At 33.2% G+C, this 25,618-nt stretch overlaps 2 protein-coding genes across 2 annotated transcripts; both read right to left on the reverse strand.

Moving 5' to 3' along the window:
- Positions 1-12,791: 12,791 nt before the first annotated feature.
- Positions 12,792-13,277, reverse strand: LOC131182977 (uncharacterized). The gene has a single exon (XM_058152547.1). It carries the CDS (start codon positions 13,275-13,277, stop codon positions 12,792-12,794), a length of 486 nt encoding a protein of 161 aa, XP_058008530.1.
- A 1,696-nt stretch (positions 13,278-14,973) lies between these two features.
- On the reverse strand, positions 14,974-18,122 carry LOC131182982 (uncharacterized). Its single transcript, XM_058152550.1, has 3 exons — positions 17,908-18,122; positions 16,113-17,808; positions 14,974-15,993 (listed from the first exon to the last, which is right to left on the reverse strand). The coding sequence occupies exons 1-3, from the start codon at positions 18,120-18,122 to the stop codon at positions 14,974-14,976; spliced, it is 2,931 nt and encodes a 976-aa protein (XP_058008533.1).
- Positions 18,123-25,618: the final 7,496 nt, after the last annotated feature.

Below are 25,618 nucleotides of genomic sequence, written 5' to 3' on the forward strand. Positions count from 1 at the left end.
ATAAAAAAAAAAGTGAATTTAATTCTTATAAAATTCCAGATTCCAAATAAGGGGTAAATAACCAAAAATATCAATGCAACAAGCTTAGGGTGATGGCAAAATGTCACGGCTCTCAACAGTTGTAGCAGTTTGTGATGGCAGAGGAGCCCCATAAAATAGCTAAGAAAATGGTTGTGTTCGGCCCGTGTCGTATGCAAATAAATCCAAGCAATTGCCCTATAGAGAACAAAGTCATAGAGGAGAATTATGAAGTCTACAAATGTCCCCAAGGCCAACTACTCTATCCTGAAGAAACTATGATCAAGGATGGAGAATATTCTTAATCTACGTGAGTTGATTTTTCAGAATCGAGTAGTTTGATTGAAAATACATTCTAAATTATATGGTGGAGTTAATCTGATCATGCATGTGAAGGGGAAATTATAAAAGTCACCAACTTCACTCAGCTAAGGGAAAAATTAACCATAAATGATGCAGAGAAATGCTCTTACTTTTTTGTTTCCCTCGGTTGATGAGAAGTTAAAAATGATTACGATAACACATACAAATTCGGGTCATGTTAGAATTCATGCAATATATATCGATGGATGATTCCCATTAACTTGCATATTTTTCACTAGCATGTATACAATAACGAGAACACAATAGGCACCACCTAGGCGGATTGCCACTAATAAGCCTAACCTAAAATTTTTCCAACGATTTGAATAGGATCAGTTGGTCTTGAGATGGATAATATTTCAACTCAGGTTGTTGGGGTAGAGACAACCAGTGAAGCGTTGAAAAAGTTAATAGGAAGTAAAATGGACAGCAATTCAAACCAACAAATTCTTCCTACTTGTGTGACCATATGAAGAACAACAATTGAATATATATGTAGCAAATAATTACAATAATAGGCTGCTCAAAAGATGCACAATTCTATCACACAAGAACAAGGCAATTTATACGTGGAAAACTCATTCAAAATGAATGATAAAAATCACGGGACCTCTCTTGGTCCAATTAAAATAACTCCACTATCACAACAAAGATATACAGAAATTACAAACACTATAAACAATTCTCAACCAAAAATCTCAAGATAATTCAAACAAATTAACAAGAGATAACAAGGTTTTGGAGAGAATTCACCAAAACACAACTGCTGTCCATGCAAAATGACCATCTTCTAGTTGTCAAAACACGAATGTTCAGATTAAAGAATAATATGTCTCCACTGTGCCCACCAAAATTCAGTTCAATTGGACCACAAATGACCTTCTGATTGCTGAAAATGTTGAAACTGGACTGTGCTGGAAATGAATGAAAATAATAGCTGTTCAAGTAAGCAAAAATAGAAGAAATATAGCTCCAAACAAGATCCACACCGTTCACAATGAAGAATCAGATGTGAGTGTCGCAACGTGTTTTGCGGTTGCCAGGCAATTCACACCGAAGTGGAAAGGTGAGGAGTCGTCACTCTAATTTTGCTGGAAAAATAGAGAAAACCTTTTATTATATTTTTGAAACTTTTGTTTTAAAGAAAACGATCCACTTCTATTCCAGAGATTCAAGGTTCGGAGTTCTTATACGTGTGGGAAAGATGTTAGGCACTCCACATTGTCCCAAAAGGGTAGATGGATTTAAGAATGTGCTCAAATAAATTAATGTCAATGATTGGAAATGGAGATTAATTTACAATGTATGTTCCTTATTTTGATAAAAAAGGTTGAAACACTTGAATGTCTCTGTAACACTGAGCTAGTCTGTACATTCGACTGTTCCGGTGACCAATGTCTATCCGGACAGCTAGAATGACTGGAACTATATGTAAACTAGAGTGAGGAGTCATAAATAACTCAAATAACGATAAGAAAAATTTAGGAAAAAATTTATAAATGAAATACAACCAAGTTAAATGAGCCGGTGTCCTAGCGATGGGTAACCCAGTGGGAAGTTGCGGTCCTCGCAGCTAGGAGCCCTAAACCCGGGAGAAAATTCATGAAATAATTTTTGAAACTCCAGAGAAGAGTCATTGAGGTTTCGATGGCATTAGAATGCCAAGAAAATGCTTAGAAAAATTTTTAGATTGGTACAGATGATTTTGGCTCAATAAGCCAAACGGAGAGCATTTTGGTCATTTCGTCCTCAAAGATTATTTTTGACTGACTTGTCCAGTTAAATAAATAATTTACATGACATAAAATGTGAATAAATATTGCTAAAAATTTAATTAAAAATGAGTAGAAATGAAAGAAAAGAAAAATGAAAGAAAAGCTTAATAATTACATCATGCTTGAGTAAGCATGATGTAATTAAAAGCCCTCCACCAATCACCATTAAACAACTAATTAATAAACTAATAAAAGGAGATAAATAAGACAAAAATTGAAAAACAAATCTGCATCTTCTCACCATGGGCAGCCGAACCAAAGAGAAAAAGAGAGAGAGAGAAGAAAGAAACCACCATTGAAGCTCTTGTCCAAGCTTCAATTTCCACCTTCAATCACCATAAAACCCTATCTAGTCTTCACAAAAATTTATCCTTGCAACTAGAGCAAGCTTGGGGCAGCCATTAGAAGGAGAAAATTAGAAGATTTACAGGCTCAAGTAGGAGCTCCAAAGAGGTTAGTGCTACCTTCTTCCCTTTCTCTTCTTTAAACTTGAACTTGAGTAGGAAAATGGAAAGAAATTCAAGAGAAATTGAGAAATTATTCACATTTAATTCAAGAGAAATTTTGGCCAGCTTATGAGTTAAGAGAGTTGATGAATTTGAATGAAATAAATTGTGATTATTGGAGTTGTTTAGTTTGTATATATGATTAGAATGCTAGTTTTGCATGGGTTGTATGAAATGGACATTTGAAAATTAGGGTTTGAGGCATGAAGTTAGGGTTTTGTTCATGTGTTGTGGAATTGGAGTCCTAATGGTCAATTAGTGACCATTTGGCTGTGTTTGATGAGGAATTGAAGTGAATTATGGCTTTGGATTTGAGGTTGGGTATGCTGCCTCATAGGACCTGCAAAGCTAGATGTGAGTCAAGCAAGTTTGGGCAGTTGTAACTTGAGTTGTGTAGGTTCAATTGGTGCAAGGCCAATTGGACATGAAACTAGACACATAATGGCACAACTTTGATGAAGAAACCTTGCCTAGAAAACAAACTTAGGATGACCTAAAAATTGGCCAAATCCGGGTAACTAATTATGGACCTGGTAAAAGTGACCAAACAAACAGTGTTTATTCATTTAGCCATAACTCAGAGTAGAAATATCCAATTGACCTAAATTTTATATCAATAGAAAGCTTAGATAATTTAGAACAACTTTCATGAAGAAACAAACTCAAATTCTGAACCTAACCAATTCAAATTGCTAGTCCAAGTTAGGACACAAAATTTGGCAGAACCAAATTGCCCAGAAATTCTGGGTACAGGTCAATCTGGCTAGTTATGGTAAAATGGCCATAACTTGAGCTATAAAATCCCAAATTGAGTGATTCAAAAAGGAAATTAAAGAAGACACATAAAGAAACAACTTTTTTGAAGAAAGTTTTATCAAAATTCTACTGTAACAATAACCAATGGAATAGTAAACTTAAGGCATAAAATCTGAAAATTTTAAATAACATAAAATAAGCTTTGAAATGGTATTGGCAATCAATACCAACAAATCTAGAACCCAAAATGTGGTATAATTATGTATCTATAATTTGTATACATATTATGTATGAAAAAGTTAACAAATTGAGTGAATAGTAATATGTGAATAGTAACCCCAAAAACATAAGGAATAATAAAAGAAATTAAAGAAGCCATTATGATTGATAATATATAATATGATTAGTGAATTGTGATTTTTGAATTTGAGTGACCCTAAAACATAGAAGAATGTTTTAAGTACAATGGTGCATGAGAACCATTGATGAGAATTGTGATCATATGAATTATCAAATGAATGTATAAATTATGGAATTTGTCATGAAATAATGAAGTCATAAAACACAATATATTAACATTTAATGGTACTATGTGCCCATGTATTGCCTAGACACGTGTGTCAGATTGGATAGATTGGCATGCCAATAGGGTATTGTTTTAGCAGTACTGCGAAAGGCTTTATGCCTGCACTCATGGCTTTACGCCCGCACTCATGGCTTTTATGCCCGATTATGTGTTATCATGGTTTTTTAGCTATACTGACTGCATACGTGGTTGATGTTCCACTTCCCATTGTATGACCAACGACACATTATCGATTTAGTCAGCCTGTCATAGTGTAAAATTATTGAAATTATTTAAGAATATTAGCAATTAAAAACATTAGAAAGTATTGAATGAAATGTGAAAAAGAGATTAGCAATAGAAATATAATAAAAATATAATTTGTAGAATCGTAGAGAGACCTCAAATACAATACTCTTAGAATAAAATGTATATTGAATATTATTACTGTAAGGCTATAAACTCGGTACTTCCAAAGAGGAATGAATTAGCATATAAGATAGTTAATACTAGAAATATCATTTTAAATCAAATTGATACTTGAATATTTAGAATGCTTGATTCTTTCTTATTTGTATATATTATTTTTCTTGTTATATTATTACACCACTAAGCAGCAATGCTTAGCGCGATGGATTTGTTTCCTCGCGCAGATACTTTGACTGAGATTTTTGGAGTCCAGATCTGCAGAAGTGTCAGAAGTGCTCAAGGTTGTCACCTCCTCAGCAATGCATGTAGATAGGGCTCACAAAAGTTACTTTATGTATTTATAATTAGTTATTAATTGTAATGTAAATTATGGTATTATAATTAATTTGTACATCATGTAAATTGTGAATTTATGAAATTAGCTTGTAAATCATGTAAATTATAAAGTTTGAGAATTTTGATAAATAAATTGAGTATGAATGGATATGTATGCAAATGAGTTGCAATAATTGAATGTGTGATGAGATGATTATGAAAATAACTGATGAGATTTTATTGTGAAAATATTGTTGAAATTTCAAGTAGGTGAATAGTAAAATAAACCAAATGGTAAAAGAAACAGGGAAAACTCCGCTGGATTCTCCATAGAAAAATAATTAATATTAAAAAATAATGAGAACAAAATTTTTAAAGGAATAAAGTAAGATAAAATAGAGTGCTCCGGCACCGAGTGTGACATACCTTATTCGGTTACACTGTAGTCGGATGAGAGGTGTTACAGTCTCACTCTTAGGGTAAGTCAAATACACAAGTAAGTGAAAATACCCTAAAAGTGAATTATGACTCCATATTTTGTTTTTGAAAATTTTTATTTTAAAGGAGACTTCTAAATTTGACAGATATTAAAATTTATTTGAAAATTAAATTTGGCTTGAAAACAAAATTCTGATTGAAAATTAAATTGCACTTTAAAAATTAAATTTGTTAAAATAAAATCTTGTTCGCAATGAAATTATCTTGAAAAATTAAATTTTGACTTGTAAAATTTGAACGGACGATGAATCTTAAAATAGATCTTTATTTTTAAGAGTTCATATATTTTTTAAAACCACATTATTGAAAATAGAAGCCAAATGAATTTTTATTTTTATTTTAAAAGGTATCAGTCATTTTATTAAATACAAATCTTGCTAAAAGAAATCAAGCATATATGTGATGCAAATGATATCTATTTAACATTTTATTAATTTCCTCCCTTTCCATGATTAAAACTTTAATACCGAGAAATGTATCATTCAGTTCTTAGGGATTCCAATAAATTGTGAAAACTTTCAACTCTCAATTATTGATCCCATCGTTGGTGTCCGAATGACCAAGGGTGTTATGTGCGTGGTGCACCTAATTATATACAAATGCAACTTATGAGTTGAACACGTATATTACTTACAAGTTGACCGAGAGATTTAGCGAGATGCCCCCAAAAGCTGGATTTTCCAAAATTTGTAGCTCTCGACAGGTTAAATAATTCCCATACAAGAATAATATTCTGTTTGAATTTATTATTATCTTTAGAATAGTTTAAGAGAAATTAATCTAATTATTTTATTTTATGGGGTATAAGATGAAATTATCATTACGCCCAACAAACCATTAATTGTTATTTCTTTAGGTCCGAGATGCAATTATCATCGAACCCATGATCTTTATTTTATTTTATTTTGTGGGATTTAAGATGAAATTATCATTAAACCTTCAATTATTTTAGTTTTATTTGATTCATAGAGCTTAAGATGGAATTATCATTAAACTCTAAAATCTTGATTATTATCTGACTTATAAGATTTAAGATAAAATTATCATTAAATCCTGAAAGATTTTTATATGCTTTATTTCAAGTTTGTAAGATTTAAGATGAAATTATTATTAAATCCTAACAATACTTTATATTTTTAAATCCTAAGGTCTAAGATGCAATTATCATTAGACCTGAAGTAATTAATTCCAAATTTTGTAATTAAAAAGATCTAAGATGAGATTATCATTAGACCTAAAATTATTTTAATTTCGTATTTTAGTGCATTTTATGGGTTTAAGGCTATACTTATATTTAGGTGATGAAAGTATCAACCAACCCAAAAAATTTTAATTAATGATTGATTTTTTTTTTAAATATGTTTAAGGTGAAATTACCATCAAATACTAATTAGGGTCCATGATGAAATTATCAATGAACCCAAAGGTTTAATTAATTTATTTCCATTGGACTTTAATAGGGCTTAAGAAGAACTTTTCATTAAAACCCAAGATTTAGATTAATTGTTTTATTTTAATAGGTTTAAGGTAACATTACCATTAAACCTAAAGCATTAATTATAAAATTTTATTTTAAATAGGATTTAAAGTGAAATTATCATTAACCCCAAAGCTTTAATTTAGATTTTTATCTTTAGAATTTATGATAAAATTATCAATAAGTCTAACAAATTAATATGATTTTGTGAGGTCTAAGATACAATTATCATTAGACCGAAGATCTTGTTCCTTTAATCCAATTTGCTCATTTTCAATTTATTTTTTTTTTGTTTTTAGGATTCATGATCAAATTATCAATAAATCCCAACCAATCTTTTAATTAATATTTTTTAATTACAAGGTCTAAGATGCAATTATCAATAGACCTAGAATAATTAATCTCAAATTCATGACAAACAGGGTCTATGATGAAATTATCATTAGACCTCCGATATTTAAATTTTACTTTAATTTAATTTGTTTATTTACTTTGTTTTTCAAGATTTATGATGAAAATATCAGTAAATTCAAAATTTTAATTAATTTTAATTTTATTTATTTAATATTTATTTTCAGTATTTACAATGGAATTGTCACTATTTTTTTAAAAAAATTATCTATCCAAACCACAACCAAATGTAAAAAACCCATTCTTAAAAAAAACTGTCCAACTACTCCCTACTGACATAATACCACTTGAAGGCCTTATATTTGGACTCAACAAAAAAATAATAATAATAAAATAAAATAAATAAAAGATTAATTGATGAGATCTAAAATGAACTAATAATTTTTCCACACCTACATCTTATTTCAATGTGATAGATAATTTTTAAATTCATAGAAAACTGAACAATCAATTCATATATCAATAGATCATCTAGGAGAGTACGTTTTCAATTTACCCAGCATTATAATTGGTTATCAACAAATAACAATCAAGGTTTCCTTTTCTCAATCACTATCAAAGCAAAAAGAAATCAACTCAACAACTCAAAACAACCTGAATTTTAAAGCTACAAATTTCAAACATCATCTTATCAAAGCCATAAATTTATTTATTTTAACAAAACCCATTAAAATTGAATGAAACTTAATCTAAAAGAGTTGTTTGGGATCAAGAAAGATGCCTTAATCCTTGGAGCAAAACTGAGAATTGAACAGAAGACAGCTGATGTGAGAATCAAATCTTTGAGGGGACAACATTTTTCCTTTTGAGAAGAAAGAAGATGAGTATCCTTCTAGGAAAGCTAATGACGTTGCTATCAAGAGTTCCCGGGAAAGGATTTGTTCTCCCCTTTTAAAGAGAGGCTTGTGTCTTTTCAAGAGAGTCAAAGGGGGTGGAAAGGTTCCTCTTTTCACGTGAAATTGGGTTGTTTTCAAGAGAGCAATCAAAGGGAAAGGGAAGAGTTTCCTTGTACAGGTAGATAAAAAGTTTAGGAAATTTAATAAAATTAATTCCTCATTAATTGATTTTATTTTCTTTTATTTCTTCCAATATATATATATATATATATATATATATATATATATATATATATAACTAAAATTTAATGGCAACAAATTAAAACCCAATAGAATATTCTTTTTCTTCTTTACTTTCCTATTTTATTTTATTTTTATTTTTTTTTTAAAAAATAATTTTCGATCCGGACAAAATATTATGTCTACAGTTGCCCCTCTTTACATGTTTTCTGTTAAAGGGAAGAAGAAAAGCATTTTCTAATTTCCTCGTAACAGAAAACATGTAAAGACAAAAAGACATATTTTGGACGGGCGAAATTAGAAGACAAAGTAAGTAAATTAAAAGACAAAGCAAATAAAAACATTAAATAAATTGGGATTAGCGAAATTAGAAGACAAAGCAAATAAAAACATTAAATAAATTGGGATTTAAATTGGAGAGAAAAAAAAAAACTAGATAACTAGGTAGGAGAAATTTGAAGTACAATGCAAAATTATGGACACAAAGGTCCGAAAAGTAAAAGAATTTTCTAATTTCCTAATAACAGGAAACATGTGAAGGTATAGACTCATTTTGAACAAAAGGATGAAATAAATGAACAATTTGAGCTCAACAGAAATTTAAATGTAGGAAATTTAAAAAACAATATAGCTCAACGAAAATTCCAAAGTGAAAATTTAAAAAGCGGCATAGTTCAACAAAATCTGAAAGCAAAAAAAAAAAAAAATTTTAAGGAGTGACGTAGCTTAACAAAAGAGTAAAAGCAGGAATTGAAAGAGCGACATAGCTTAATAGAAATTTAAAAACAAGAATTTAAAGAGCGACATAACTCAACATAAATTTAAAAGCAGTGCGGGAATTTTAAGAGTGACGTAGCCTGACAGAAATTTAAATGCAGGAATTGAAAAAGCGACATAGCTCAATAGAAATTTAAAAGCAATGGGAAATTTAAAGGGCAACGTAGCCTGACAGAAATTTAAATACAGGAGTTGAAAGAGCGACATAGCTCAAAAAGATTTTAAGAACAGGGATTTAAAGAGCGACATAGCTCACCAGAAACTTAAAAGCAATGCAGGAATTTAAAGGGCAACGTAGCCTGACAGAAATTTAAATGCGGGAATTGAAAAAGCGACATAGCTCACTAGAAATTTAAAAGCAATGGGAAATTTAAAAGGCGACGTAGCCTGACAGAAATTTAAATGCAGGAGTTGAAAGAGCGACATAGCTCAAAAAGATTTTAAGAACAGGGATTTAAAGAGCGACATAGCTCACCAGAAACTTAAAAGCAATGCAGGAATTTAAAGGGCGACGTAGCCTGATAGAAATTTAAATGCAGGAATTGAAAAAGCGACATAGCTCACTAGAAATTTAAAAGCAATGGGAAATTTAAAGGGCGACATAGCCCGACAAAAATTTAAATGCAGGAGTTGAAAGAGTGATATAGCTCAACAGAAATTTAAAAACAAGAATTGAAAAAGCGACATAGCTCACCAGAAATTTAAAAGCAATGGGAAATTTAAAGGGCGACGTGGCCCTACAGAAATTTAAATGCAGGAATTGAAGGAGCGGCATAGCTCAACAAAAATTTAAGAACAAGAATTGAAAAAGTGACATAGCTCACCAGAAATTTAAAAGTAATGGGAAATTTAAAGGGCGATGTAGCCTGACAGAAATTTAATGCAAGAGTTGAAAGAGCGACATAGCTCAAAAAGATTTTAAGAACAGGGATTTAAAGAGCGACATAGCTTACCAGAAACTTAAAAGCAATGCAGGAATTTAAAGGGCGACGTAGCCTGATAGAAATTTAAATGCAGAAATTGAAAAAACGACATAGTTCACTAGAAATTTAAAAGCAATGGGAAATTTAAAGGGCGACGTAGCTCGACAGAAATTTAAATGCAGGAGTTAAAAGAGCAATAAAGCTCAACAGAAATTTAAAAATAATACAAAAATTTGAAGAGCAACGTAGCTTGACAGAAATTTAAAAGTGAAAAAAAAATTAAAGAAATTTAATTGCTTGTCATTTTTGGATAAGTTGCCTCCTAAATTTGTTAGGGTATTTGTGCACTTAAGGAAAACATGAATAATTAGATATAATCTTGATTCAATACCTACAAAATACTATAAGATCTTAAAGAAACTCTAGTAGAGGATCCTTTTTACTTGCAAGAGTTTACTGGACATTAAGCTTGAAGCCAAAATAGAGACAGAGAGTCAATCCCAATAGAACCTGAAGGACTTTTATACTTTTTTTGAGCATTTGCCGAGAACACCCTTTTCGGATTCCCCCCTTCAAGCTTTTCTTTTCCTTTTACCCCCTTTTTTTTTAAGTCTTCATCTTTCGCTCATTTTACAGAGAGCGCCCTTTTAGGTTTTCACTCTCTTTCCCTCATTTTGCCAAGGACGCCCTTTTGGGTTTTCATCCTTGCTGGTTTTTATTTTATTTATTTATTTTTCCTTTTTGTAAGAGCTTGAGGAACTTTCTCTACCAATTGCTGCCCCAATCGAGCTTGACCTTTTGCCCTCATATCTGCATGTTTAGGCCATCAGAGAAATCCACTTAGTCCTTTGTATCTGCATGCTTAAGTTATCAGGAAATCTTTCCAACACTATTCATAAAGCAAGATATATAATGTCACCTGAATTTGTAATTTCTTATTTTATGATCAAGCATTAATAAGAAAAGCAGCACAATTTTCATGAGAAAATATGATAGGTAAAGGAAAAAGATGATGACAAAAGTATTATTCTATTCATATTGGACAGATTTGTACAAGGATTAGAAGCAAGAATATGATTTACGACTTTGAACAGGAAGTGGTGGACAATCTCTGAAATTTGGCAGATTAACTTTTAAAACCTTTTCTTGCCATGAATGCCAGTAGCCTATCTCTTTGGTAATTCAATTCCTCTGAAAAGTACCTTAGTGCTTGAATCTCTAGATTTGGAAAACCCTAACATTTCAACTGTCGTACTAATCTTCCTTATTCCTCCAAAGTTTCGAAGATGCCCTTTCGGGTTTTCATCCTTGTTTTTTTTTTTTTTTAAGGATGCCTTTTCAGGTTTTCGCCCCTTTCTCATTTTGCAGAGAGTGCTCTTTCGAGTTTTCACCCTCTTTCACTCATTTTGCCAAGGACGCCCTTTCGGGTTTTCATCCTTGCAACTCTTTTTTTTTAGGCAAAATACCTCTTCACCGCATCTGAGTTTACTGGGTTTGGCAACTCCTTTCCATCCATGTGTGTCAATATTAGAGCTCCTCCCAAAAATGATTTCTTTACCACATAAGGACCTTCATAAGTCGGTGTCCATTTTCCTCTCAGATCACTTTGATCCAATAAAACTTTCTTCAAGACAATGTCTCCGGGTTGATGAACTTTCTTATCAAATGCTCGAGCCATTCGACTTTGGTACAATTGACCATGACACACAGTAGCCAACCATTTGTCATTAATCAAGTTGAGTGATCCAACCACGTTTAAACCCACTTTATGCATCTAATTATGCTTCTGCCAAAATCCTCAATGAAGGTATCTCTACCTCTATTGGCGAGACTGCTTCCATACCATATACTAGTGAGTATGGAGTTGCCCCAGTAGAAGTTCTCACTGCAGTCCGGTATGCATGTAGAGCAAATGGGAGCACTTCGTGCCAATCCTTGTACGTGATTGTCATTTTCTCAATTATCTTCTTAAAATTCTTATTCGCGGCCTCTACTGCCCCATTCATCTGTGGCCGGTATAGTGATGAATTGAGATGACGAATTTTATACTGATCACACAACTCTTTGACTTTTGAGCCATTCAAGTTTTTGGCATTGTCAGTTATAAGCTTGTTAGGAAGGCCATATCTACAGATAATGTTCCATTTAAGAAACTTCACTGCTGCATTCTGAGTAACACTGGCATATGATTCTGCTTCAACCCATTTAGTAAAGTAATCGATGGCAACAAGAATAAACCGATGCCCATTTGATGCTTTTGGAGTGATTGGACCAATAACATCCATGCCCCACATTGCAAAGGGCGATGGGGCTACTAAATTGAAGAGCTGATGAGGAGGAGCATTTATTCTATCAGCATAAATCTGGCACTTATGACATCTTCGAAAATACTCAATACAATCCTTTTCCAAAGTAAGCCAAAAATAACCTCGACGGAGAATCTGTCTAGCCATCATGTGTCCATTAGCGTGCGCTGCACAATTCCCCTCATTTGTTTCAAATAGAATCTTCTTAGCTTCTTTTGCATCAATACAACATAACAATTCCCCATCAAAATTCCTTTTGTATAGGATTTCCCTGCTAAGGAAATATCCCAAAGACATTCTTTTGATCATTCTCTTATCATTTTTGCTTGCTCCCGGTGGGTATTCCCTTATCTTGATATATTGTTGAATATCATAATACCAGGGCTTCCCATCCACTTCTTCTTCGATCATCAAGCAATAAGCAGGGTAAGAAGAATCTGTACTCCTTTACCTTCCTCAATTCGTGCCATGACAGCTAGTGTCGCTAGAGCATTGGCGAACTGATTCTTATCACGACTTAAATGAGTAAAAGTAATCTCATCAAATTTCTTAATTAATTCAATGAGATATTTCTGGTATGGAATCAACTTCGGATCTCAAGTCTGCCATTCCCCTTTCACTTGATAAATTATTAAAGCTGAATCGCCATATACTTCTAACTTCTTGATTTTCATTTTAATGGCTGCTTGTAAACCACTCACACAAGCTTCATATTCAGTGATATTGTTTATACATTCAAATTTTAACTTTACTGCAATTGGGAAATGTTTTCCATCTGGAGATACCAAGACTGATCCGATTCCATTACCTGATACATTGATTGCCCCATCAAAATACATTTGCCAGACATCACTCTGCTCTCCTATTTCTTCCTCTACTGTATTTACATACTCATCTAGGAATTCAAAATCCAAAGCTTCATATTCCTCGATTAGATTTTCTGCTAAGAGATCTGCTATAACACTTCCCTTTATTGCCTTTCTGGTCATATAGACGATATCATATTGAGATAGTATAACTTGCCATTTGGCTATTCTCCCTGGTAGATATGGACTTTCAAACACATACTTGATTGGATCCATTCTGGAAATGAGCCAGGCCTTATAATTTAACATATAATGCTTGAGGCAATTAGCAGTCCAGGCTAGTGCACAACAAGTTCTCTCAACAAATGAATACCGAGCTTCACAATCATTGAACTTTTGCTCAGATAGTAAATAGCCCTTTCTTTCTTGCCAGAATCATCATGTTGCCCCAAAACACAGCCCATTGAGACCTGAAGAACTGCCATGTACAAGATTAATGGTCTACCTAGAATAGGTGGGACCAGAATGGGTGGATTTGATAAGTAATTCTTAATTTTCTCAAATGCTTCTTGGCAATCATCGTTCCAAGTAGCAGACTTATTTTTTCTCAATAACTTGAAAATTGGCTCAGCTTTGGCTGTGAGATTAGAAATAAATCAGAAAATGTAATTCAGTTTCCCTAGAAAGCTTTGAACTTCCTTTTCAGTTTGCGGTGGCAGCATTTCCTAGGTAGCTTTGATCTTATCAGGGTCAATTTCAATTCCCTTTTCACTGACAATGAATCCTAACAACTTTCCTGACTTTGCACCAAAGACACATTTTGCAGGATTCAGTTTCAATCTATATTTTCTCAACCTTTCGAACACTTTTTGCAACACTGCCACATGGCTTTCTGCCCCTCTTGATTTGATAATCATATCATCCACATAAATCTCAACTTCTTTGTGCATCAAATCATGAAACAAAGTAACCATAGCACGCTAATATGTTGCCCTAGCATTCTTGAGCCCAAATGGCATAACTCTATAGTAGAAGACTCCCCACTGGGTGATGAAAGTCGTGTTTTCCTTGTCTGGCTCATCCATTAGAATCTGATTGTAACTAAAGGCTCCATCAACATAAGAACACCTGCCCAAACCTGCGGCATTGTCAACTAGTACATCGATATGTGGAAGAGGAAAATCATCCTTTAAGCTAGCTTTATTGAGATCTCTATAATCCACACATACCCTCACTTTACCATTTTTCTTCATTACTGGAACCACATTAGCTACCCATTCAGGATATTTTACCACTTCTAGAAACCCAGTATCATATTGCTTTTTGACTTCATCCTTAACCTTTATCAACATGTCTGGATGTATTATTCTAAGTTTTTGCTTCACAGGTATCATCCCTAGTGCCAGAGGGATTTTGTGGGTTACAATGCGCAGATCAACTCCTGGCATGTCATCATAAGTCCAGGAAAATACATCTAGGAACTCTTTGAGCAATGAAACCATTTCATTCATCTCCTCATTATCTATGACTTTCAACTCCTTTTTATCCTCTTCTGTTCCCAAATTCAACATGTTCATTCCGTCACCACAAGGTATTAGATTGGGCTTATCTATTTCTAGTTGCTTAACTATTTCTTTTAGAGGTGTACACTCTTCTTCCCCATCAACACTGTTGTCCTCCATGGCAATCAAAGGTTTATCAAAGTTAATCAAGGGAATATCCATGTTGATTGAATATTACTTTCCATATTGGGCTTGGAAATTAATGAAAAAGGAGAAGTCAATTGTTGGCTTAGAAAGAAGAATGGAACATAATAAACAAGATTTGAAAGATGTGCTACTTTTATTAATGCAAAATCATAAAATAAGATCCATTTACATAAGACCCATTCAATACCATGGACTAAGTAATCAAGGGGTTGGTAACATCAAATATATTACTTTAAAAATAATGCTGGAGCATCCTCTTCTTCCTAATTGTTTAGCAGTTCACCTTCTTGCATAGGCACAATCAACAAATCATAGCTCTGACTTGGCTCAAGGACATTAATGGATAATTTTGACAAAGACCCCTCAATCTCTTCAGTGATATCTTGAATGACTGGGAGTGGACGAGCTACTTGAGTGGCCGAGAGGAAAGTCTCTTGAATATGAGGGATAACCATCTTCTCATCATAAAATTGGTCAAAGCGCTGATCTCTCATAGTATGCTTCATCCAGGGCTTCTTATCAAACAAACCATTTTCACTATACCCTAGCCCAAAATGCCCTTCTCTCTTAGTCACAGTAATAGGTTCTACTATCTCTTGCAGCCTAATGCCCAAGCCTTTTCCATTTTGATATCCACTCTTTAACATCACCTTTGCCACCATGTTGGATGCCTCCAGAGTATGCCTAGGTATACCCGCTGATTCTAGTGCTTGAAAAGAACTTTCAAGCTCTTGTTCAGTTGTTTCTATATAAGGGATAGATTGAGGTTTAGTAACCAGCATTGCTTCTTCCCCCTTGACTGTCACTAGCTTTCCATTAGCAACATACTTGATTCTTTGATGCAAGGAGGAAGGTACCGCATTAGCCGAATGTATCCATGGTCTACCCAGCAGCATCGTATAGGCAGGCTCAATATCCATTACTTGAAAAATGACATTAAAAGTACAAGCCCCAACTTGCAATGGCAATTCAATGTCCCCTAACACCTCTCTTTTGGTTCCGTCAAAGGCTCTAACTACCATATTGCTTGAATGCATCAGAGAAGGTTCAATAGAAAGTTTAGCCAAAATGGCACTTGGCAATACATTAAGAGCAAATCCATTATCAACCAAAACTTTGGCTACCATGCATCCCTTGCATTTTACGGTGATATGTAAAGCCTTAATGTGCTTTAACCCAGCTGGGTCAATTTCATCATCGGAGAAAGTCACAACATTCGAAGCTTGAATTTGCCCCACAATTTTCTCAAACTTTTCTAGAGAAATATCAGGAACAATGTAAGCCTGATCAAGGATAAAAGTGAAATTCTGGCTAGTGTTCTTTTCAGCTGGTCAACCACACTATAATCACTTTGTTTCATTACTTGTAGCAACAATTCCCCTTCGTTTTTCTTTTCACTTGCCTCACCTTCTTCCTTTTCTTTGGGCACTTCCTCTGTACTCTCAGTTGATTCTCCTACCTTTGCTTTCCCTTTTTTGACCCTTTCAGCCTCTTTTGAGCCATAGCATCTTCCACTTCTGGTGATATACTCTACTTCCCATTCTTCAGCAACTGAACTACCTTGAGGGTAAGGAGATTGAAACTTAATCTTAGGCTCACTTTGGTTATTGGGTAAGCTTAAGTGACTATCAAGGTAAGATGGCCCAGTGTAAATGATTTTGAGGTTTGGAGATGTGTTTGGACGTAGGCTAGATGACATAGCAGGTGAGGCAAAGGCGAGATTGCTTAAAGGTGGAAAGGGAGTGCTAACCATAGCAGACTGGGTAAATATCTGGTAATTGTAATTCCAAGGTACAACATGAGTGTTAGTGATAGGGAGTGGAGTAGGAGCTCTGATAACTACTTGAGATGATGATATGATGGGAACGGTGAATGAGATTCTGGGGCTACTAACTGATCCTGAGGTGGGTTTAGTTGCCTCATTAGCATTTACTTCCTGTTCTCTTTCCAAACTTCCTTTTTGACACCTCAGAATTTTAAAATCTAGAAGTCTCAAGACCTCCTCTTTAAATCGATTACAACTCCTGATGTCATGACCTCGTGCTCCCTTATGAAAGCTACAACTCAATTCTAGCTGATTCCCAACAAACTTTTCATCCACGTTTAGTGCTACTAGGGTTACATACCCTTCCCTCGTTGCTAATTCCAGAATATCTTCAAAATGATCTATCAACTGTTCAATTTTTATAATCTGTTCCCCTCTTTTGAATTCCACCCTATTCACTTGGCCACTATTTCCAGCCCCGTGAGTGGGTAAAGGGTTAGTCGATACATTCAGAGATATCCCCTTATCTTCAATCTTCAACCAGCCATTCCAAATGAGAGCATTTACTACACCTCGAAACTTAAAACAATTATCAATGGAGTGGCCAATTGCCTCAGCATGGTAATCACACTTAGCATTGGGATCATACCATCTTGGGTAAGGAGGCTGAATGGGGTCCATAGGAACAGGCAAAATTTGGTTTATACTCTGCAGGTAGCGATAAATATCGCTCAAAGGCATAGGAAGCGGAGGATTTGAATTTCTTGGGGGCCTAAAGTTGTTTTGATTCACTGGCAGTGGTGGTCTGGGGAATTGATTTACTGGTCTAGGGATGTATTGGTTTTGGAGACGAGGAATTTGTTGGTATTGAGGATAGGTTTGGAATGATGGCTGGCTATATGTCTGAGGAATGTTTGCAATCATTGGGCTTTTCAGAGTTACCATGGGAGCTTGATTGGGGAATTTTGGGCTAAAATTGCCTCTGGGAAAGAAAGGCTGATAGCTGCCATGAGTTATAGCATGTACTTCTCCATCTTTCTTTCTATTAGGATTAGTAGCCTTTTTCATAGTACTCTCCCCTGCTATTTCTTGCAACCTTCCCAGTCTCAGATTTGCTTCAATCCTTTCCCTAGTCTGTATTATGTCAGCAAAACTATTATAAGTATTACCAATCATCAGATTAAAGTAAGGTGCCTTCAGAGTTTCAATGAATAAGGAGCAAAGTTCATGATCAGTCACAAGGGGATACACCTCTGCCGCTTTCTCTCTCCATCTCTGAGCATACTCTTTGAAAGTTTCCCCCTCCTTCTGTAGCAAATTCTGTAAATCCCTCCTAGTTGGGGCTATATCGCAATTGAACTTATACTACTTAAGAAAGGCATCTGCCAAATCTTTCCATGTATGCAGCTTACTCCTGTCTAGCTGAACATACCAGGGTAAAGCTGACCCAGTAAGTCCTTCATGAAAGAAATGGATGAGGAGCTTGTCATCTTCAGTTAATGCAGACATTTTTGCTATGTACATTGCCAAGTGAATACGTGGGTCAGAAGTTCCATTGTATTTCTCGAACTCTAGAACCTTGAACTTCTTGGGGACAACCACATCGGGAACCAATCTCAATGCAGACACATCTATTGAACCATACATGTTCAACCCCTCAATTGCTCATAACCTCTCTTCAATTAATGAAAACTTCTCATCTTCTGCTTTTCCCTTTCCTTTGTCAAACGTAGCAGGTCCCTGGGGTATCTCATTCCCTATTGAATATTGGAAATTAATGGCTTAAGTAGTGGGAGCAGGTGGTGGGGCAAGAGAAGTTTGGGCAAAGCTTTGTGTTAATTGTTCCATAGGGTGATTCTGGTGGGTGGGAAAATTAGGGATAGGCAAGCTAGTGACATTTGGAGGAACTGGCAAACTGGTGGACAGAGGCATCGCATATGTGTAAACATCGCCCTCTAAAGGGGAAGAAACATTGTGAAAAGCTTATGGAGGCTGTTCCAGGTTGTCCCGAGGATCCTGGCATGTAAACCTGAGGGAAATTATCACCAACATGCTGCTTAAAAGTAGCAATATCAGAGCGAACAGTTGTGTCAAGCAAATGACCAGATGACTCTAGGTTAGTAGTTCCTTTTCCCTTTATAATTTTTGTCAACTCAGCAATCTAATTTTTCAGCTCTATTACTTGTCCTTGCAAATCCTGATTTTGTTCTTGCTCCTCCATTCTCTATTTCCTTGCTCTAGCTGATGTCTAGTAAACTCTTGTTTGCGTATTAGATTGCGTTACTGGAGTTCCTTTGATCTTAGCAATTTTGATAAATTAATCTCTGAGAAAACACAACTAAGTTAATTTTAAAAATTATTTGAGTCACTTTTTTTGTTCACTTCTTATTTGATTAAAGGATACAGTGACACTATTCAACAATTTCGAATTGTATTATCAAGGTGAGAAAATTTTTTTAAACATCTGTTAAAGTAGGAAGATGCTTATTAACTCACTTTGATAATATAATTTGAAAACATTCTCTATTATTAATGGCACATGATTCAAGTTCTAGCTTTAATGACTGTGAAATGATATGCAAAAGAGTAAGAGAGAAGTAAGCATGTCCCTTTTGTCCTAATAAGGAACCATCCTAAGGATTAGAAGAGGCTATCTAATGGGATGGTATTATCCTCAAACAAGATTTAACTTGCTAAGGTTTAAAAAGTCCCCAGATTGTCCCTACTATAAATAGCAGAGCCTCATTTCACTTCCATGATACTGACGGGGAATCCACAGGTATCACAGTACATGAAACAAGTTCCAACATAAGTGAAAGTCCTCATGATGGAAATCCTAATTCCTAAAGGGTTAAAATAGCTTGGGTGTAGAGCTCAAGTGTGTGAGGACATTGTGTAAAGTGAATGTGTGTGAAGGGACATACAAACCTCTTCCCTTTCAGGGGTTACACTACCATACCCAAACAACTGCAAAATAAAAACAAATATATATACACAAATATACATTTAAGTACAAATAGAAATTACCAATAAATAAAGCATAAAAAAGTAATAAGATGAGGCAAATTTAACAAGTTTAATCAAACACAAGAAATTTTAAGAATACCATAAATTAAACTCCATAATTATTAACTTTAATTTATTAGAGCACAAAAATAAATCCACCATTGGACCTTTGGACCAGAAGCATTGGTTTGAATACTTCAATTCACATCAAAGTGGAAAGGTAAGGAGTTGCCACTCTAATTTTGTGGGAAAAATAGAGAAAACCTTTTATTATATTTTTGAAACTTTTGTTTTAAAGAAAACGATCCACTTCTATTCCAGAGATTCAAGGTTCGGGGTCCTTATATGTGTGGAGAAGGTGTTAGGCACCCCGCATTGTCCCAAAAGGGTAGATGGATTTAAGAATGTGCTCAAATAAATTAATGTCAATGATTGGAAATGGAGATTAATTTACAATGTCTGTTCCTTATTTTGATCAAAAAGGTTGGAACACTTGAATGTCTCACTCTTAGGGTAAGTCAAATACACAAGTAAGTGAAAATACCCTAAAAGTGAATTATGACTCCATATTTTGTTTTTGAAAATTTTTATTTTAAAGGAGACTTCTAAATTTGACAGATATTAAAATTTATTTGAAAATTAAATTTGGCTTGAAAACAAAATTCTGATTGAAAATTAAATTGTACTTTGAAAATTAAATTTGTTAAAATAAAATCTTGTTTGCAATGAAATTAACTTGAAAAATTAAATTTTGACTTGTAAAATTTGAACGGACGATGAATCTTAAAATAGATCTTTATTTTTAAGAGTTCATATATTTTTTAAAACCACATTATTGAAAATAGAAGCCAAATGAATTTTTATTTTTATTTTAAAAGGTATCAGTCATTTTATTAAATACAAATCTTGCTAAAAGAAATCAAGCATATATGTGATGCAAATGATATCTATTTAACATTTTATTAATTTCCTCCCTTTCCATGATTAAAACTTTAATACCGAGAAAGGTATCATTCAGTTCCTAGGGATTCCAATAAATTGTGAAAACTTTCAACTCTCCATTGTTGATCCCATCATTGGTGTCCGAATGACCGAGGGTGTTATGTGCGTGGTGCGCCTAATTATATACGAATGCAACTTATGAGTTGAACACGTATATTACTTACAAGTTGACCGAGAGATTTAGCAAGATGCCTCCAAAAGCTGGATTTTCCAAAATTTGTAGCTCTCGACAGGTTAAATAATTCCCATACAAGAATAATATTCTGTTTGAATTTATTATTATCTTTAGAATAGTTTAAGAGAAATTAATCTAATTATTTTATTTTATGGGGTATAAGACGAAATTATCATTACGCCCAACAAACTATTAATTGTTATTTCTTTAGGTCCGAGATGCTATTATCATCGAACCGATGATCTTTATTTTATTTTATTTTGTGGAATTTAAGATGAAATTATCATTAAACCTCCAATTATTTTAGTTTTATTTGATTCATAGAGCTTAAGATGGAATTATCTTTAAACTCTAAAATCTTGATTATTATCTAACTTATAAGATTTAAGATAAAATTATCATTAAACCCTGAAAGATTTTTATATGCTTTATTTCAAGTTTGTAAGATTTAAGATGAAATTATTATTAAATCCTAACAATACTTTATATTTTTAAATCCTAAGGTCTAAGATGCAATTATCATTAGACCTGAAGTAATTAATTCCAAATTTTGTAATTAAAAAGATCTAAGATGAGATTATCATTAAACCTAAAATTATTTTAATTTTGTATTTTAGTGCATTTTATGGGTTTAAGGCTATACTTATATTTAGGTGATGAAAGTATCAACCAACCCAATAAATTTTAATTAATGATTGATTTTTTTTAATATGTTTAAGGTGAAATTACCATCAAATACTAATTAGGGTCCATGATGAAATTATCAATGAACCCAAAGGTTTAATTAATTTATTTCCATTGGACTTTAATAGGGCTTAAGAAGAACTTTTCATTAAAACCCAAGATTTAGATTAATTATTTTATTTTAATAGGTTTAAGGTAACATTACCATTAAACCTAAAGCATTAATTATAAAATTTTATTTTAAATAGGATTTAAAGTGAAATTATCATTAACCCCAAAGCTTTAATTTAGATTTTTATCTTTAGAATTTATGATAAAATTATCAATAAGTCTAACAAATTAATATGATTTTGTGAGGTCTAAGATACAATTATCATTAGACCGAAGATCTTGTTCCTTTAATCCAATTTGCTCATTTTCAATTTATTTATTTATTTTTTGTTTTTAGGATTCATGATCAAATTATCAATAAATCCCAACCAATCTTTTAATTAATATTTTTTAATTACAAGGTCTAAGATGCAATTATCAATAGACCTAGAATAATTAATCTCAAATTCATGACAAACAGGGTCTATGATGAAATTATCATTAGACCTCCGATATTTAAATTTTACTTTAATTTAATTTGTTTATTTACTTTGTTTTTCAAGATTTATGATGAAAATATCAGTAAATTCAAAATTTTAATTAATTTTAATTTTATTTATTTAATATTTATTTTCAGTATTTACAATGGAATTATCACCATTTTTTTTAAAAAAGTTATCTATCCAAACCACAACCAGGTGTAAAAAACCCATTCTTAAAAATCCAACCACTCCCTACTGACATAATACCACTTGAAGGCCTTATATTTAGACACAAAAAAAAAAAAAAATAAAATAATAAAACAAATAAAAGATTAATTGATGAGATCTAAAATGAACTAATAATTTTTCCACACCTACATCTCATTTCAATATGATAGATAATTTTTAAACCCATAGAAAACTGAACAATCAATTCATATATCAATAGATCATCTAGGAGAGTACGTTTTCAATTTACCCAGCATTATAATTGGTTACCAACAAATAACAATCAAGGTTTCCTTTTCTCAATCACTATCAAAGCAAAAAGAAATCAACTCAACAACTCAAAACAACCTGAATTTTAAAGCTACAAATTTCAAACATCATCTTATCAAAGCCATAAATTTATTTATTTTAACAAAACCCATTAAAATTGAATGAAACTTAATCTAAAAGAGTTGTTTGGGATCAAGAAAGATACCTTAATCCTTGGAGCAAAACTGAGAATTGAACAGAAGACGGTTGATGCGAGAATCAAATCTTGGAGGGGACAACGTTTTTCCTTTTGAGAAGAAAGAAGATGAGTCCCCTTCTAGGAAAGCTAATGACGTTGCTATCAAGAGTCCCCAGGAGAGGATTTGTTCTCCCCTTTTAAAGAGAGGCTTGTATCTTTTCAAGAGAGTCAAAGGGGGTGGAAAGGTTCCTCTTTTCATGTGAAACTGGGTTGTTTTCAAGAGAGCAATCAAAGGGAAAGGGAAGAGTTTCCTTGTACAGGTAGATAAAAAGTTTAGGAAATTTAATAAAATTAATTCCTCATTAATTGATTTTATTTTCTTTTATTTCTTCCATATATATATATATATATATATATATATATATATATATATATATATATATATATATATATATATAACTAAAATTTAATGGCAACAAATTAAAACCCAATAGAATATTTCTTTTTCTTCTTTACTTTCCTATTTTATTTTATTTTTATTTAAAAAAAAATTTCCGATCTAGACAAAATATTATGTCTACAGTGAGGATCTTGCAGACCAGATTTGAGCTCAATCCAACGGTAAACAAGCTCCCAAAAATTAGAAATGTGTACTATTCTCCTTAAAAAATTATGCAGAATGCTCTCTGTTTTCTCTCCTTCTTTCTAATGTCTTTGGGCAATAAAAAATGAGAATAGGGCTACTGTGAATTAGTGTAATAGAAGGAATATATATATATATATATATATATATATATATATATATATATATATATATATATATATATATATATATATATATATATATATATATAGCCCTAATGGGCCAAAATAAATGCATACTTCAACAAAATGGGCTCTCCACATAGGAGGGACCCAAGCTCAACAATTCTCCCCCTCCCGACTATGTGGAGGAATTTGCTAAATTGGCAACCAAATGGCATATCTCGAACTTCATTCTTAGTGGAACTTTTGTAAACATATCAGAACCATTATCATCAGTTGTAGACCCTTATTTTGTGATTTATTATAAGTATGTGCATTGAGGCCGTGGGGAACCCGATGATGAAAAACTTGTATGACTGTAAGATGTAATTGGAGGTATAGAGCTAAATTATTAATTCTATGGTATGATCTTGAAAAAAAAATAATGATATATTTTTGAAAAATTAATTTAATTAAATTTAAATAAAATTTTATTTTGTTGATATTACCTCCCAGGAAATGCTGTCTAAAGAGGTGGTACTTAAGTGAGACCATTGTGACTCCACCATCTTTCTTGGGCATAACCTGGTGCATTTTATATAATTCTAGTGGATGATATTTTGCCTCACGCCTTACTACGACCCCCCCTACCTTACATTAGTGTGTATTTTTTCAAGTTCAAGCAATTTGGAATTCAAAACATCTCGAATCCAATGATACATCACATCAATATGTTTAGATCTACTATGAAAAGTAGGATTCTTACCAAGATGAATAACACTTTAACTGTCACAAAATAAGGCATACCTCTTTTGTGTGAACCCAAACTCATACACAAATTGCTTCATCCAAAGTATCTCCTGGCAAGCTTTAGTAGCTGCAATAAACTTGGCTTTTATAGTAAATAATGCGATATATTTTTGCAATTTAGATTGCCATGCCGCAACTCCCTATGCAAAGGTGATCAAATATCCAGAAGTAGACTTCCTTAAATCAATATCACCTGCCAAATCAGAATCTATATAGTTGGTGATAATAGGTTTGTCAGTTTCAAAACACAGTTTTAAAATAGAAGTACCATGGAGATATCTTAAAATCCACTTTATTGCATTCCAGTGCTCCATTCCTGGATTAGATAGAAATCTACTAACTGTACCAACTGCATAAGCTATATCTGGCCTAGTGCAAATCATAGCATACATCAAACTCTCTATTGCAGACGCATAAGGGATTCTTTTTATGTTTTCCTTCTCTTACTCATTAGAAGGAGACTGTTTGACACTCAATTTAAAGGATATGGCAAGAGGTGTACTTACAGTTTTAGCTTTAGCCATATTGAACCGTTGTAGCACCTTCTTAATGTATTTTTCTTGAGACAGCCATAACTTCTTGCATTTTCTATCACGGATGATCTATGCCAAGAATATACTTTGTTGGTCCCAAATCTTTCATTGCAAAGGACTTACTCAACTCTTCTTCATTCTATCAATCCTAAAAGAGTTAGGACCCACAATAAGTATGTCATCAACGTACAGAGGCAAAATGACAAAGCCATTATTAGAGAACTTTTGCATAAAGACACAATGATCAGAAGTAGTCTTCTTATATCCTTGTTGCACCATGACTAACTCAAACTTCTTATACCACTGCCTAGGCATTTGTTTTAAACCATACAAGCTCTTCTTCAATTTGTGGACATAATTCTCTTTTCCTTTTACCACAAAACCTTCAAGTTGTTCTATATAAATTTCCTTCTCTAGGTCACCATGGAGAAAAGTTGTTTTCACATCCATCTGCTTCACTTTTAAGTCAAGACTTGCAGCTAAGCCCAAAATAACTTGATTTGATGGCATTTTGACCATTGGTGAGAAGATCTCCTTAAAATCAATCCCCTTTTTCTGACTGAAGCTTTTGACAACCAATCTAGCTTTATATCGTGGAGATGAGGAATTTTCTTCATGCTTCACCCTACGACCCACTAATTCTTCTAAGCTTTTCTGTCTTTGGGAAGCTTAACTAGTTCAAAAGTATGATTATTAAGCAAAGCTACTACATTTCATCCTTCATGGCTATAACCTATTCTACCTACTGCTCACTCTCAATAGCTTTTTGGTAGCATTCAGGTTCCTCTCCATCTGTCAACAGTACATACTCATTAGAAGAGTATTGAGTAGAAGCCTTGCAGTCTCTAGTAGACCTCCTAAGTGGAGCTTCAGGTTGCTCAACATGCGTCTATTATTGATCATCCATTGCTTCATGTACAGAAGAATCTACCTCATTCAAG

Source organism: Hevea brasiliensis, chromosome 1, assembly GCF_030052815.1.
Source record: "Hevea brasiliensis isolate MT/VB/25A 57/8 chromosome 1, ASM3005281v1, whole genome shotgun sequence".
Classification (NCBI taxonomy): Eukaryota; Viridiplantae; Streptophyta; class Magnoliopsida; order Malpighiales; family Euphorbiaceae; genus Hevea; species Hevea brasiliensis.